Source organism: Myotis yumanensis, unplaced genomic scaffold (genome assembly GCF_028538775.1).
Source record: "Myotis yumanensis isolate MYYU_CA2020_CCGP unplaced genomic scaffold, mMyoYum1.0.hap1 SCAF_5, whole genome shotgun sequence".
Classification (NCBI taxonomy): Eukaryota; Metazoa; Chordata; class Mammalia; order Chiroptera; family Vespertilionidae; genus Myotis; species Myotis yumanensis.
In genome coordinates, this window is record NW_027223756.1 from 19,910,442 (window position 1) to 19,926,172 (window position 15,731).

General features: G+C 44.9%; 1 protein-coding gene across 2 annotated transcripts in view; it reads left to right on the top strand.

The window, feature by feature from the left end:
* GLRA1 (glycine receptor alpha 1) overlaps positions 1–15,731 on the top strand; it is a 62,940-nt gene that overhangs the window by 33,422 nt on the left and 13,787 nt on the right. For both annotated transcript variants that reach the window (XM_070417105.1, XM_070417106.1), the window contains exons 3-4: positions 3,182–3,249; positions 15,060–15,283. In XM_070417105.1, coding sequence (XP_070273206.1) covers positions 3,182–3,249; positions 15,060–15,283 — 292 coding nt within the window. The remainder of the gene's footprint in view (positions 1–3,181; positions 3,250–15,059; positions 15,284–15,731) is intronic.

Genomic DNA, 15,731 nt, shown 5'->3' on the forward strand with positions numbered 1-15,731 from the left:
TTTAGAGCAGTTAAATGACTCCTGAGTCATGCTGTCGAGGCTGTAGGGACGTTAACCCAGCTAGCTACTCTGACTCAGTTCTTTATCTAATGCTGGTCATTTATTCTTTTATTTACTGGCTTACTTACTTAGCAGTGAACATCTTTAAGAAATAAAATTTCACCCAGACTATAAAACCATTGAATCAGGGCCCAGTCTCTCCCCACTCTGAAAGCCTTCCTCTAACACTTGGACCCAAAAATCTACAGATCTAGATCATCTTAGTCTCCCGACACTGTGTCATCTCTAGCTCCTTCAGTCCCCTCCAAGTAGGGCTCTGAGCAAGGTACAGCTTCCCGGAACCCAGCCTGGAGCTGGAAACAAGGTTTCTCTCTCCCTGGTGTTACGGACTGAAACACTGGCATGAGGAGGGGACCTCCAGCCCCTGATGCCCATGGTCCCTTCACACTTCTACCCAGACACCAATAAGATTCCTCCAAAGCCCCACACAAACTACAGAGCTCCTGAGAAGGCCTCTGAGACCCCAACACAATAGGAAGAGGCCTGCATTGTTCTAGAATGCCCACTACTTACCTGATGCGTGTGACCCAGAGTGAATCACTTACCAGGCCTCTGTTTCCACATCTTCGAAATGATCCAGCAGCCGAGGCCCCTCCGGCTCTGATAGTCTGCATCTCCTCCAAGACTCTGTCGGACAATGGTTCCCAGGATCAGGGGCACAGCCTGATGCAAACACGTACACAAAAGCAAAATTAAACTTTAATATTTAATGAAATATATACATTATCCTGCTGCCAAAGGCAGCCAGATTGTAATTTTCTTGAGGATAATTTCATTTCAGATGTATGTCAATGACTCTCACCTCCCCATGGGGTCTTCTGGGCAGGCGCCCTCTCGCACACATAAATCAGGACCTACTTTATAGGGGAATCACAGTGCCAGACACTGCAGGGGCTGGGTGGGAAGTCTGTGCACGTGATTCAAGGCACAGGCAGTAACTCTTTGGGGCATCTTAATGGTATGAGGCTAAATGAAAGAAAAACCTGGGTCTGAGTCTAAATGAGAAAGAAAAAAAATCTAATGGGCCTTCGTTTAGGTGGAAGTGACAAGGAGGCAGATGTCCACTCAGCATAAGAGACATTTTTTAGCAGACAGAGCTATCACCATGGAACGGACCACTCAAGACAAAATGAGTTCCCACTACTGGGGGTGTTCAAGCACTGAGCTTTGAGAGGGTAGCTGGTATAGCAGGTTCCTACACCTGGCTGCGCATGAGAGTCACCCAGGGAGCTCATTACAATATAGATTCTGGGCTAATCTCCAGAGATTTGGCTTCACTGGGTCTGGGGTTGGGCTGAGGAATCTGCAGTTTAACTAGTTCTCCTGGTGATGCTACCTCCAACAGCCCTGCCTGCACATCAGTTCGGGTGACCTTTAAGAAACCTCCCAGACCTGAAGTCTTATAACCTTGTTAGTTGAATGACTAGCTTCCATAAGGGAATTCCAAACCACTGGAGCACAGAGTGACTACCCAGATAAGGAGCTACTCTCCCAGATTGATGGGGAAACTGCAACCCAGAACAAGGAAGGGGCGGGCCTGAGGTGAAACAGCCAATGAGCACTGAGCTGTGTCCAAAACCCAGGGATCCTCACTCCCCTGGAGGGAAAACCTGGATTCTCACCACCAGACTGAGTCCCACCCTCTACACCAAGACTTCTGAAAAGAAGGAAATCTTGGCTGAGCTTGGGTGAAATGCTTGGGCTACTTTTTCAAGAGGGACAGAGAGGACATGGTAACAGGACACTAGGATATCTGCTTCCTTCTTTCCACAATCAGAAAGTTGGGTTCAAGTCTTGGCTCTACCACTTGCTGGCTAAATCAGCCCAAGTGAGTTGCTAAGACTCTCTGTGCTCCACTTGAACAGCAGGGACAGTAAGTTTGTCTTGCCTACCACAGGCCCTCATGGGGATCAACAAGAAAGTGGACCTGAAAATTTCACAAATTGCACATTGCAATCTTCAAGTGCAGGATTATGACCTATAATCTAAGTCTTACCCACCTTCAAGGTCAGTTCAAGGTCATCACCTTCATGAGTTCCTCCCTAATACCTCAGTCTCCAGAACTTCTCTTGTATCCAGGATCCTACTGCTTATGTCACTCTTAGCCACAGTCTCACATTTCTTTCTGGTTATTTAGGCTGGCCCTTTTGTCAGCTCATGTGGATGCCCAGTGCTTAAAATCCTGGATTCTGCCACTATATGACCTTGAGCATGACACTTCCTTTCTCTCAACCTCATTTTTACAAGTACAGCCTTGAAGACCATTCGCTTTGGAATTAGACAAATCTGAATTCAAACTCTGACTTGTCTATTTACTAACTGTATGGCTCAGGACAAAAAACCTCTCTGAGCCTCTGTTTCCTCATCTGTAAAATGGAGGTAATAACCATGCCTCCTCATGGAGTCACTGAGAGGATAGGAGATCCATGTTAGCAAAACTCAGCCCAGCAGCAAACCCTGTAATGCTCAATAAATGCTAAGTGCTATAATTAATAGCATAAAAAGAAGATATTTAGCTTCAACTGGACAGAAGTCCCTCTAGCAATATGATTCCAAAGAGCAAATATTCCTCCACTTCTCTCCTATCTTTTGCAGCAGGATTCAAAAACCCTGCCTAGGAAGTATTTAACAAAGACTTATGGACTTCCCTTGAGGTTCCCTCTGGATTCCTCAGCTGGTAATTCCCATCAACACCCTTTCAGGCAATCATTTGTGGTTCGTAAGTTCAAGGCAAGGAACTCACTGTTCTTTGTGATTCCCAAGATGGCCTCCAAATGTTGTAGCCGTAAATACATTTCAGCCACAAATTAGAAGGCAGCCGGTGAGGTTTGGGGAAGGGATTTCAACCATATGGCAGGAAGATGAATCATCCTGTGTTAATCAAAGTACATCCCAGCTCAGACACTGGTGCTCTGTACCTGGTGCTCACTCGGGGACCAGGGAAATCTGGCAGAGCGGTGTGGCTGGGAGTCCCAGATGCTCGGAGGTGGGGTGGAGAACAAGCAAGGGGCTCCTCACCAAGGGGTGTCCATCCCTGAGGTCAGTGTTTCAGGCACGGGTCCTGTCCTGTGGGTTTCTTCATGACTATGGAGCTAAAGCAGGTATCTCTCTTGTTTGGCAGGTCCCCCGGTGAATGTGAGCTGCAACATTTTCATCAACAGCTTTGGTTCCATTGCTGAGACAACTATGGTGAGTGAATCAAAACACAAGCTGCTATTTCCTGTGGGACATCTCTCGCTCCCTGAAATAGTTCCCCTCTGCATTGGGCTTCCCAAGGAGGTGGGGGATCTGGTGTGCTTGCAGGTTTCCGGTGGTATAGCAACTCAACATTTTTACTGCCCTATTCCATGTTTTAGGTGAGCACATATATCTGAAAATGGCCAAAGAGCCAGCAGGGCTTGCACATGCCAAACACTCAGGATTACAAAAACAACATCATATCAATGGGCTAAAGTTTTAGATGAAAAGAAAACGTAAAGACTTACTTGTAAAGTTCAAGTGCAACTGCAGAATAGCAGAAGACTGGGTATAGAAGCTGACATGGATATGTTGGGTTGATTCTACTCTACTCTCTACTTTTGTATGTACTTAAAAAGTCCCATAGCCCTAACCGGTTTGGCTCAGTGGATAGAGCTTCAACGTGTGGACTGAAGGGTCCCAGGTTCGATTCCGGTCAAGGGCATGTACCTTGGTTGTGAGCACATCCCCAGTAGGGGGTGTGCAGGAGGCAGCTGATCATGTTTCTCTCTCATCGATGTTTCTAACTCTCTATCCCTCTCCCTTCCTCTCTGTAAAATATCAATAAAATATATTTTTTTAAAAAGTCCCATAGTAGAAAGTTTAAAATAAATTACACTAGAAAAAAAAGGCTAGAAGAAAAAATACTAAAATGTTAAAAGCAATTATCCCTGTATCATAGACTGATGGGTAATTTTATTTTCTTCTTTAAGCATTTCTATATTTTTTAAATTTCTACAAGGAGTAAATATTACATTAGTAATTATAAATAGATACAATGAAACTTTAAATGTTTTTCTCACTCCTTGAAAACAAAAATAATCTATTATGCTTGTTTTGAAGGGAGTGATTTCACTTGTGAGAAAATAACAAAGGACATTTATAGTCATCTTTTTATGCCCTGGCTGGTGGCTTAATTGGTTGGAGTGTTGTCTCACATCAATGTTTCTCTCTCTCTCTTCCTTCTTCTCTTTCTAAAATCAATAAGTAGCCCTAGCCAGTTTGACTCAGTGTATAGAGCATCAGCCCAAGGAAGAAGGATGTCATGTTTGATTCTGGTCAAGGGCGTGTACCTGGGTTGCAGGCTCAATCCCAGCCCTGGTCGGGATGGGTGCAGGAGGCAACCAATTGATGTGTCTTTCTCACGTCAATGTTTCTCTCTCTCTGTCTCTCCCCCTCCTTTCCACTCTCTTTAAAAATCAATGGAAAAATAAAATCAATAAACACATCTTCAGGTGAGGATTAAAATAAAGTCATCTCTTTATGAGCAGAGTAAGAAAAGCCAGTAACCAAGTACTATAGACGGTACTTCCATAAAGTCCTCTAAAGCACCCATTTCTGGACGTCCACCTGTGCCAGGCTAGTTCAGGCTTCCAATGAGTCTTGTTCACATTACTGCAAAGGGTTGTCAACTTTCATAAGGAGATAACTAGCGAGGCCCCCAGGGAGGAGATCAACGATCTTAGGCAGGAAATGCAGGATTGGCAATGATGTGCTTCCTTGGGAGAGGTCCCTCTTACTTATTAAAGTTAATCCAAAGTAGGAAGGACTTGCCATTCTCCAGCTTGCACATCCACAGTACTGTGATTTTCCCCACACTGGGTTCTTAATGACCTATATGTGTTTAATTTGCTTTGTAGATGATTTAGGGGAGGAAAACAATCTAAAAATCTCAGAACTAGCAAAAAACTTAAGAAACCATCTAAGTCAGTTCTTTGTTTTACAGAAAGGGAATCTGATGACTAATGGTGACATCACTTGAGCAAGGTCACGAGGTCACAGAGCATGGAATGGGTGCTCTCTGCAGCAGCCAAGGGTGACTCTCCCTTCAACTCTTTCTCCCTCAGCTCCCACCAACCAAACCATGTGGGCCACTTTCCCATCCGAGCCTCTTCCCTTGTCACTCAGAACACAACAGCAACAACCACACATTAAACGCCACTGTGTGCTAGGCAGTATGCGGAGTACTTCTGCATATACCCTCTCCTTTAGACTCACAGCAGCCCCCCTGGGGCAGGAAATGTTATTCCCATTTTACAGATAAGGAAACTACGGATCAGAAAGCTTTGGTCATAGGGAGTTAGAGCTGAAAAAAAATGTTTTAAAAATCCTCACCTGAGGATATTTTTCCATTGATTTTTAAGGAGAGTGAAAGGGAGGAGGAGAGACAGAGAGAGAAACATCGATGTAAGAGAGACACATCGATTGGTTGCCTCCTTCATGCGCCCCTACCAGGACCAGGGATCAAGCCTGCAACCAAGGTATGTGCCCTTGACCAGTATCTAACCCAGGACCTTTCAGTCCATGGGCCCGATGCTCTATCCACTGAGCCAAACAGGCCAAGGCCGAAAGGAAACTTATTGAACAGACATGTTTAGGCCCCAGTTCCAGGCCGGGGCTCTGCCTCTCCAATCACGTGAAGAGCAGTTGCGCACCCTGGGTCCCTGGTAATATGGACGTATCCTGTGCCAGAAACTCCCCAGGTTGTGTCTGCTCTGCAGGAGCAGCAGGAGTGCCAGCAGCTCTATAAACAGCTGGAGTCCCCGAGCTTGACTGTCTGCTTCCCAGGGCCTGGCCTTATTCACCAGACCTGAGAGCAGAGACAGGCAGCCAGCAAAGCGGCAATGGCCTCGATCCATTCCAGATCAGCGGAGGGCGGAGGCTGCCTGTCCTTCACCTGACCTTTCCAGGGATTCTCTTTAAGTCTGAGCAGCAAGACAAAGGTAGAAGTTGGAACAGAAGTGAATGAGGGAGAGGTGGGAAGGGGCTCCTGATGGAGAGTCTCCCTCCGGCAGTCTCCAAGAGCAAGATCGGGAGCTAGAATCTTCCAGGAACCACCAGCTTGTCTGGACACACGTACTACGAGTGTGCACTACAGCCTCTATGTGTCTGAGTAGCATACATGCACATGAGTGTATTGTGGGGTTGTTTGTACAAATGTGCACATAGGCATGTGCATAAGTATATGCTAGTTTGAATGTATTTGCACATGTAACCTCAAAGGGAAATGTGTATGGCCATGCGTAGGAATAAGTATGTACATTTCTGGTTATAAATGTACATGTGAATATGTATAAGTATGAATGGGCATGTATATGTGTATGTATATATGTATGTATATATGTAAAAATATGAGAAAGTATTTAAGAGTGAGTGTACATGAATGATACTGTTTTCATTTATGTAATTGTGTGTAGATATTTGCAAATATATAAGCACATAGTGAAGTATGCATCAGCATGAAGCAGCATATTATATGTGTATCTATGCATGTGCATGTGCATATATGTACAAATACATGTGAATAAGTGAAAGAGAATTTACATGTGAATAGGTATGTGAGTATGAGTCTGTCTATACATGTGCGCAGGTGTGCATGGGAGTGTGCACATATGGGGACACGTATATCGCCCAATTCATGTGGAACTATATGTAAACAAATGAGAGAGCGTGTGTGTGTGTCTGTGTTTGTGTGTGTGTGTGTATTGGCGTCCTCTGGGCATGAATCCAAGTATTTCCATTATCAGGTCATAAGCTGCAGCCTCTCTTACCAAGGGTCGGACTAGCTTGGCTCAGAGCCAGGCACACTGGACAGGACCCTGGGGATTAGTGACCGCCTATCCACAGCATGCTTATGGACAGCAAAACTCTGGCACTTGGTTGTTGTTATTACAACAAACTTTATAATAAGTCCAAAAAAAAGAAAGAGAGAAGTAGGAATGCAGACAAACAATCTAGTGTGCACCCGACTAGGTCCTCTCCTTGACTCTGCATACATTGTGGAGACACACACATCTCTGTAGAAATAGGATGGTGCAGTACAATTTGTGTTTTTCACTTCCATCATGGCCTGAAATCTGTCCACATACTACATGTCGGTCTACCTCATTCCTAACTTTCCACACACCACCAAATCTGGAAACATAATAGGTAATTACTAGTATTATTATATTCAATATATGACAAAATGACTTTAATCTATGTTTCCAGACTTTATGGCCTACCTGTAAAATTCCATGGTCTGAACATCATTTCATGGTTTTTAACCACCCTTCTCCTGATGGACCTTTAGGCTTATGTAGCTTTTTGCTATTACAAATGAATTTTCTTGTGCATAGCTCTTTGCCCATTTCCTTAGGATATATTCCAGAAGTGGAATTACTTTATCAAAAAAGCATGCACTTCGTTTTATTATTTTGACAGATATCATTGCCCAACTAACTTCCAAATAAGTTTTAATAATTTACTGTCCTCCCAACAGTGTTCATTTCTCCTCACCCTTGCTAACCCAAGATATTACCATTTATTTTTTATTTTACCAGGTAAGTTTTTTTTAATGGTACTTCACAGTCATTTTTAATTTTTACTTCAGATTCTTAGTGAATTTGAGCATCTTTGCATATGTTTATTGGGCAGTTTGAATAATATCATAGGTTATTTTTTAACATGTATGTCCCTAATCCATTTGGTTTAGTTTAGTTTTCTGTAAAGTATTTGGTGGTGGTTTACTTTTCTCTGATTAGATAGTAATATTTCCAACATCATTCTTAAGTAGCCATTATTCCTCCACTGATTTCAAATGCTATCTTTTTCATAAAGTAAATTCCCATATAAAAAATAAACAAGTAAATAAATCCCCATAGATACCTAGTCTGTTTCTAGTCTCCGTTTATTGCCCCATTGCTCTGTTTGTCTGTTTCTGCACCAATGCCACACTATTTTCATTACTTGCTTCACATTATATTTCTATGCCTGGTAGAGATAGTCCTCTGTTGTTATTTTTTAAGGTTTTCTTGACTTTTTCAGCTCATTTTCTTTCCCACATGAACTTTAGAATCAGCCTGTCAAAGCCTATAAAAATTGCCTCCAATTTTTGAAATCAAGTTTATAGATTAATTTGGGAAGAAGTGACATCCTAAGTACATTTTATAAACATGATGTGTCTCTCCATTTATGTAGGTATTCCCTTATTCTTTTCAGTAAAGCTGAAGAGTTGTTGTTTGTTAAATATATACATCTCACACATTGCTTGTTAGGTTTATTCCTGGAGAGTCTGTGGGATTGGTTGCTATTGTGGATGAGATCCTTCCATATGGTTGACTTTTCCATGACACCCTCAGTCTTTCTACACAGTTAATACTAGGTCACTTCTTATACTCGTGGGTTGGGGGAATCCAAGAAAAATTATATTAAATGTCATCCAGGTTGATATGGTTCAATACTCTGCAAAGCCTTGGTAAACTGGAGACTAAGAGAAGGCCATGGAGAGAGCTCTCAGAAATGCCACTAGAGTCTGTCACAGGCAGAAAGCGAAATCATAGGCGCCTGGTAGCACCTGCGGGGTGACTCTCTCCCAACAACACCAAGGGAGGCATCACCAGCATGCGTTTAGGATTGCCCAATCTGATCTATCAGATCAGATTCAGCAAGGCTGACTCGTGACACTCAAGCCCACAGAAGACTGAAGCGGGTGAGACTGCCAGGTCATTTTCATTTACGACAGATCTTTCCATTCTAATTAGACTGAGGAATGCTCTCGTCCTCCATGAACGCGCACCCTGGCCACTCTCTGAATATTAGGGGAGCCAATCAAAAGTTGTTCTGATGTACCTGGAACTGGAGAAAAAGACAGTCTTGAAGGAACTCTCAGCAGACCTTTTTAGAGAGAGGTCTAAGACACCTTCCTCACCTCGCCACACATACCCCTTCCTTCTGGTGACAGCATTCCAGTGTCCTATTCCCCAGGTGCTGCTGCCAGGTTCTTGCTGCCAGGTTCCTGCTCCTCCGCCTGCCCTTTCTTATCTATCTATATAAAAGCCTAAGTGACCATCACAACTGAATGGACGACTGAACAGGCTGTGTGGGGCAACCAGGCCCCACAGGGGGGTTAGTGAGGGGCGACCAAACGACCAAGCAGCAGGCTACGTGGGGCGACCAGGTCGGTAGGGGGTGCAGTTGGGGGCAACCAGGCTGGCGGGGAGGGTCTGTTGGGGGCGATCAGGCCAGCAGGCAGAAGCATTTAGGGGTGATCAGGCAGGCAAACAGGTGAGCGGTTAGGAGCCAGCAGTCCAGGATTGTGAGAAGAATGTCCGACTGCCAGTTTAGGCCCGATCCCTGGGATCGGGCCTAAACCGGCAGTTGGACATCCCCCGAGGGGTTCCAGATTGGAGAGGGTGCAGGCTGGACTGAGGGGACCCTCCCCGCCCGCCCCCATGCGCAAATTTTGTGCACTGGGCCTCTAGTACTACTTATAAATGTCTCCCACATGTTTGTAAAATAGTTCTCTAAACAAGACACGATCAAATCTATTCAGGTTCCACTTACTAAATCACAACACATGCCAGTCCTCAATCATGGCGACTGCACAGAGGTCCCTGTGATTGATGCTGAGCCTCGCCCAACTCCTCTCCTGCACACTCATCTCTGCTGTTAGTTTAACTCTCAGAGAGCAACCTTGTTTTCCACATTTCCACATTTGTTAGCATCTCACTATGGTGCCTGGACTGCCAACACTGTCCTTTTTCCAGGTTAGCATCCGCCCTTCAATTTGCAACCTTTGGCAACCAGTTATGAATCCATCTCACTGCTTAACAGGCCAGTGCAAAGTTCCCCACCTGACACTATCAGGATATGTATGAGCCAACCTATCTCACGAGTTCGGTGGGACACAATGCACTATGTCTGTGCTACCCACTCCTGGATTCATACCTCTGCTCTAGCACCTACCAGCTATGGAACTTTGAGCAAGATGCTTAACCTCTGTCTAACCTCTCTGAATTTCAGTTTCCTGCCCTGTAAAATGAGTGTAATAATACCCAGTGTGTTGGGTTGATGAAAGGTTTAGAGATAGAATGTATATCAAGTTCCGGCAAGTGTTAGACACCCAATAAAAGTAGCTGCTATTAGCATGTTCGTGTAATTGTTAAACTCACGCTGGGCTTTAGTGATCCCCTAGAGACAAACAAAGATGCTCAGCTCCACTGGTTCAAACCATCTACAGTTCTTTACAACAAATGTAGCTCTGATTGTGTGAGATCCAAATGAGAATGCACAGGCAGGGTGGTGACTTAGGAGAGTTCAGGGCACAGAGCAGGCATCCGGAGCCAAGGAGGCAATGAGTCAGGATCTGGGGAGTTGCCAGTACTGGACTCCAGTGTAGAGCAGACAATGGGTCAAATTGGAGGGCCAGCACAGGAATGAGTAAGAGTGCCAGTGAACTGCTGGACCTGGGACAGAGGCTTTTTGTCCTTCCTGCTGATTGTGGGTCTCTACAAATCCACAGGTACATAACAGCAGCCAGAGGTAGTATCCAATGGTATTGGGCATCATCAAACTGTTGCTCAGTGCAAGTCTGGGAGATCCTGGGTAGTGTAGTCTCATGGTTAAGTACTTGGGCTCTGACATTAACATCTTGGGTTCAAATCTCAGAGTTGACACTGATAGCTGTGTGATGTTAGAAATAGTTCTTTAGTCTCTGTGTACCTTGATTTACCTCCTCACACATCACTGGCCTCCTTTCCAGCTGAAACCAGGTACTGGTCACATCTCAGAACAATACCAGATCTAGAGAAGCCAACTTCAGGGGGATGGAATAGACTGATAGGGTCCTTTCAAATGCCACCTTCTCTCCAAAAGCTCTTCCAGATTCACCCAGCCTGGCTGGGAATAATCTCCATGTCTTGAGAGTAATACCTAATAGGCAGTTGTTAGGTATTGCTCTCAATGACCCTTATCACTTTCAGTTTTGCATGGTAGATGTTTGGGTCCATATCTTGCCTGGCCTGCTAGATACTTCAAGCTCTGTGAGGGTAGAAATCAAGACCGTGTGCCTCCACCCTCACTGTTCTCCCTCAGGGCATAATGTCTATAGAGTTGAATTGAGTTTAGAGAAGAGACGTCCCTTTGAGGGCTGAAGTGCTTGCTGAGACTTAAGCAGGTATAAGAATCTTGTTCTTTGCCTACCTGTTGGATGATATCTCTTGGTTCTGATGGCAATGGCTTCTCCAACCCCTTCCCACCAACACACTCATCAGGTTCTTAGCTCTTTCCTACTAAAATACCTCGTGCATGCTACTTCACAACAATGGTGAGTTTAGAGGAGTTTACTGGGGAGGATTGGAATCTGAAATTAGACACAACGGGGTGGGGGGGACACAATCCAACCAAAATTAGACACAATGGACAGAGGGTACACAGAAAGCCCTGAAGAAATATTTGTTGAATGTCAAAATGAACTAGTTAATGCTCCACCTTGGTCTTACAAGCATGGCAATTGCCCAGTTTCCAGAAATCAGACCATCAGGGAATCTCAGAGGCAAGAAAGGTGAGCCAGTGCTAAAGACTGTTGAGCTAGAACTCTGGGAATCCCTCCCGCCTCAGACTTAGATGAGAGTGTGAGACCTAGAAACCATTACGGGGGGTGGAGCTCGAGGTTCTCAGGTGGAGGATTCAAATGTTGCTCCTCGGCCCATGGACCTGAACATGGACCGCCCCCCGCCCCGTCATGTCGAACACCAACCCATGTGAGCACAGGGCTAAGTGAGCAAAACAGCATTTAGCTTTCAGGCTATTGCACCAATTACATTGATCTCTCCCAAACTGCATTTCCCACTGCTGTGTACCAATGAGGCAGGAGAAGTCAATGGCAGCACTTGCTTGAGCAGCAGCTGCTGAGGGGAAGTATGGCTGCCTGAGGACACCCAGATACCTTCTCCAGGTCTCAGCTTGTGCCTTTCCTTCGTCATTTCATAATGAGACCCTATAGGGCTGTTTTTCTTCTTTTAGGTGGTATATATTTGTATTTTTACAATCAGCACGTATTACTTCTGTAATAAGAAAGAGTAAAATATTTTTTAAATATCAGTAATAACAAAATAGAGACTATTCCTGTCCATGAAAGAGTGTTATAAATATGTTTTGCATACATATACTTAGATTAATGGAAATGCATTATGCATTTATAAAGTCTAGCAGCAAGCATCTGGCCTAGAATCCAGCCACTTATTTCCTTCATGAATTCACGAAAATCACTTAATTATTCTGAGCCTGAATGCCTTCAACTGTAAAATGGGAATAAGAACTGTAAAATGGAAATAATAAGCTAGTTTTTAATGATATGAGTGTTAAATGATGTGTAGTATGTTAAAGTATCCACTATATACCAGTTTAATAGATGTATATAATCAATAAATACAGTCCTTTTCCTATTAAAAAATAAAAATGAAATATCAGCAATAAAATGAAAACATAAATATGTCCCTCCATAGCTAAAATTCTTCATTGCTTCATTGCTCCCAGGATGAAGTCCAAAGTCCTCAGGAAGGCTCCTGAGCCCTGCCTGCTTCCCCTCCCCACCTCATTCACTTGCTGTCCTTCCAGAGTACTACACTCTTGCTTTGTCTCTAACAGGTCCAACTGCCCTAAATGCCCTTCCTCTTTGGCTCAACTATATCTGGTCTCACCGTGTCTTCCTGGAGCCTTCCCTGCCCTCCACCCCCAAGTCTAGATGGGGAGGCTGTCTCCTCTCTCTCCCTAGTTCCCTGTACTTAATCCCTACAGAGCCCTTACCTCAGTGCGGTGAAGACGTTATGCTGTAGGCTCTGTGTCTGCATAAGTATGTCTTTCTTGTTCTCAGTATATTCTCTGGTGCCTAGAACAGTGCCTGGCATTTACTAGATGTTCAGTTAAATGTTCTTAATTACACAAACAAAACTAATAACAATTAGCGATTAGATTTGAAAGGGTTGTTAAGAGACCATCTAGCCTAGCTCCTTTTTTTTTTTTTTAACACTGAGACCCAGAGGAGCAATTCAGGTCTAATCCCTGGTCCTTTCCTGAATTGCTGTGTGATCTTAGAAAATGACTGGGTGAGTAGGTGGGCTGGTGCGGGAGAAATATAAGCTTAAGTTCATTCCCTCAAATTGTTGCCCATCAAGGAGAGGAGATAAAACACACACAGTGAGGAAGTGCTAAATTAAACGTTTCTGGTGATTCCGTTTTGCTGGGAGATCAGAAAAGGAAGGGATCAGGAAAGCCTGAGGGCAGGAAGGCTCCTGCAGGAGGTAAGGCTAAGCTGAGCAGGCAGAATCCACTAGGCTGTGAGGATGGGAGGAGCATAGCCAGGCACAGAGCCGGCTCTCCACCCCGTGGGGGGGATGTGCTCATGGAGGGTCAGACGCTGTGGATGCAGAGCCCAGCTCTGCCACTTACTAGCCCTGGCCTGGGACAAGTTTCTCAGCCCTTCTAAACCTCAGCTTCCTTACCCTCCTCGCCATGGGGATCTGGATGTCTAACTTCTAGGGGGTTTTTGATGATTAAATGTATGTGACAATATCTAGAACAGCGCCTGCTGCCTAACAGATCATTTTAAGAAATGCCACTTTCTTTTCTTCCTTCCAGCCACGTAAACAGGCTTGACATGTCACTGGCAAGAACACCAAAAGCACAGCTGGGGGCTGAAGGCTTTTTCTGCCCAACCATTCATTCATAGTATGTTTACTCTGATAGGACTTGCCTTAGAGTCAGTCTCTCTCTCTCTCTCTCTCTCTCTCTCCTGTAAAATCCAGGAGAGAAAGCTGTTTCTAGACCCCTGGTCAGAGGGGGCCAGGCCAGGAGCTGTCTCTGACTGTCAACACCTAGGTCTGGCCTGAAGTTCTCCCTCCACCAAGGGACGTATAAGACATGAGATTATGAGACTAAATGTCATTTTCTATGGGACTGGAGGGAGAGGCTTCAATTAAATTATAGAACAATCCTGTAAAATACCTTGGAACATTTATAAAGCTATTGATATTTCTGTAGGCAAACGGAATGAGGCCTTTGCTGGGAGGAACTTGGCGGGAGGGCGGGGAGGGGGGATGTTCGTTTTGGTTCATTCCTGTTGATGACAGATTGAGTAATCAGCATTTAGAAGCAGCACCGCAAAGGAAATACAGCACATCTCATTTATGGCACCTTCCGGGAAAGATCGGCAGTGGGTGCTCATGAGTGGAGCTCATGTCTTGAAGGAAAGCATTTAAAGTTGGATTTGAGCTGAGGTTATTCATCTTGGAGGACTTTAAACTCTTGTGGGAATCCAATAGAGAGAACTATGGTCCTGTTCCTGGGAAAATCTCAGATGTACCCTAAATTTTACTTGCAGTGTCATGATAGACATGGGACCCAGGTTTATAATGCCTTGCTAACAAAAATTTAAAACTTTTCTTTGCAACTATTTCTTCATTTTATTACCCAGTTCCCAGCCTTGGAGACCTAGCCCTACCACTAATTGCTTCACAGGTAGTGAATGGGAACTAAGGACTTTAGTTCCAGGCATCAGCTTTTAGTCTTTCCTCTTGTCCCTCAATCTGTCTAGACTAGCAGCTCTCAAACCAGGGTGCACGTGAGAATTACTGCACTGACAGGTTGATGATAAAAGGGGAACTTCAACTTTATCTGTAACATACTACCTCTCCTATCGAACAGGATGGAAACAGGCACTTATATCAGCCTGAACTTTATATTTTTTAATTTCATAAAAGAAAGAATAACATTTAAATAATCTCAGTTCAAGCTGAATATACGCGATGGGGCAGTTAGAGAACGTTCTGGGATAGTTAGGACTCCTATGGTTTTGCCTGATGCACGGACTTGATGTCCGACTCCCACTAAGCTGCCACCATACGGGAACCACATCCTCCAGCGGGTTTGGGGGACACAGGCTGGAAGCACCTGGGCCCTGGAGGGCTGGCACCCAGGGCCTAACCCTTGTCCCCCGGCTGCAGGACTACAGGGTCAACATCTTTCTGCGGCAGCAGTGGAACGACCCCCGGCTGGCCTACAACGAATACCCCGACGACTCCCTGGACCTGGACCCGTCCATGTTGGACTCCATCTGGAAACCCGACCTGTTCTTCGCCAATGAGAAGGGGGCCCACTTCCACGAGATCACCACAGACAACAAGCTGCTGCGGATCTCCCGCAGCGGGAACGTCCTCTACAGCATCAGGTGAGCCCACGGCTCATCGCCTCCATCCTCAGAACCTGCCCTGCCCCGTTGTCTTCTGGGAGCAGACAAAAGAGGCGGGTCAAACAGGTGAAGGGGCCCTGGCAACCTGACACCTTCGCCAGATGGGCAGAGCCAGCCTGAAACATACACTCAGCAAGTGCGAATAAAATACCCGGCAAAGTCCTAGGGGCAAGTGGTTTATTCTAACCAGGGAGATTCAGGAAGCATCTGGGAGAAGGTGGGTTAAAGTTAGGCCCCTACCCTTACCCAGAATTTTGATAAAGAAAAAGAGGGTGCAAAGGTAACAATGGATAGCAGGAGCATGTAGCTATGCAGGATGCATAAGTTCTAGAGAACCGCTGGACAACACGGTGCCATAGTTAACAACACTGTATTGAATGCCTCAACACTTGTTAAGAGGGTTGATCTCATGTTAAATGTTCTTACT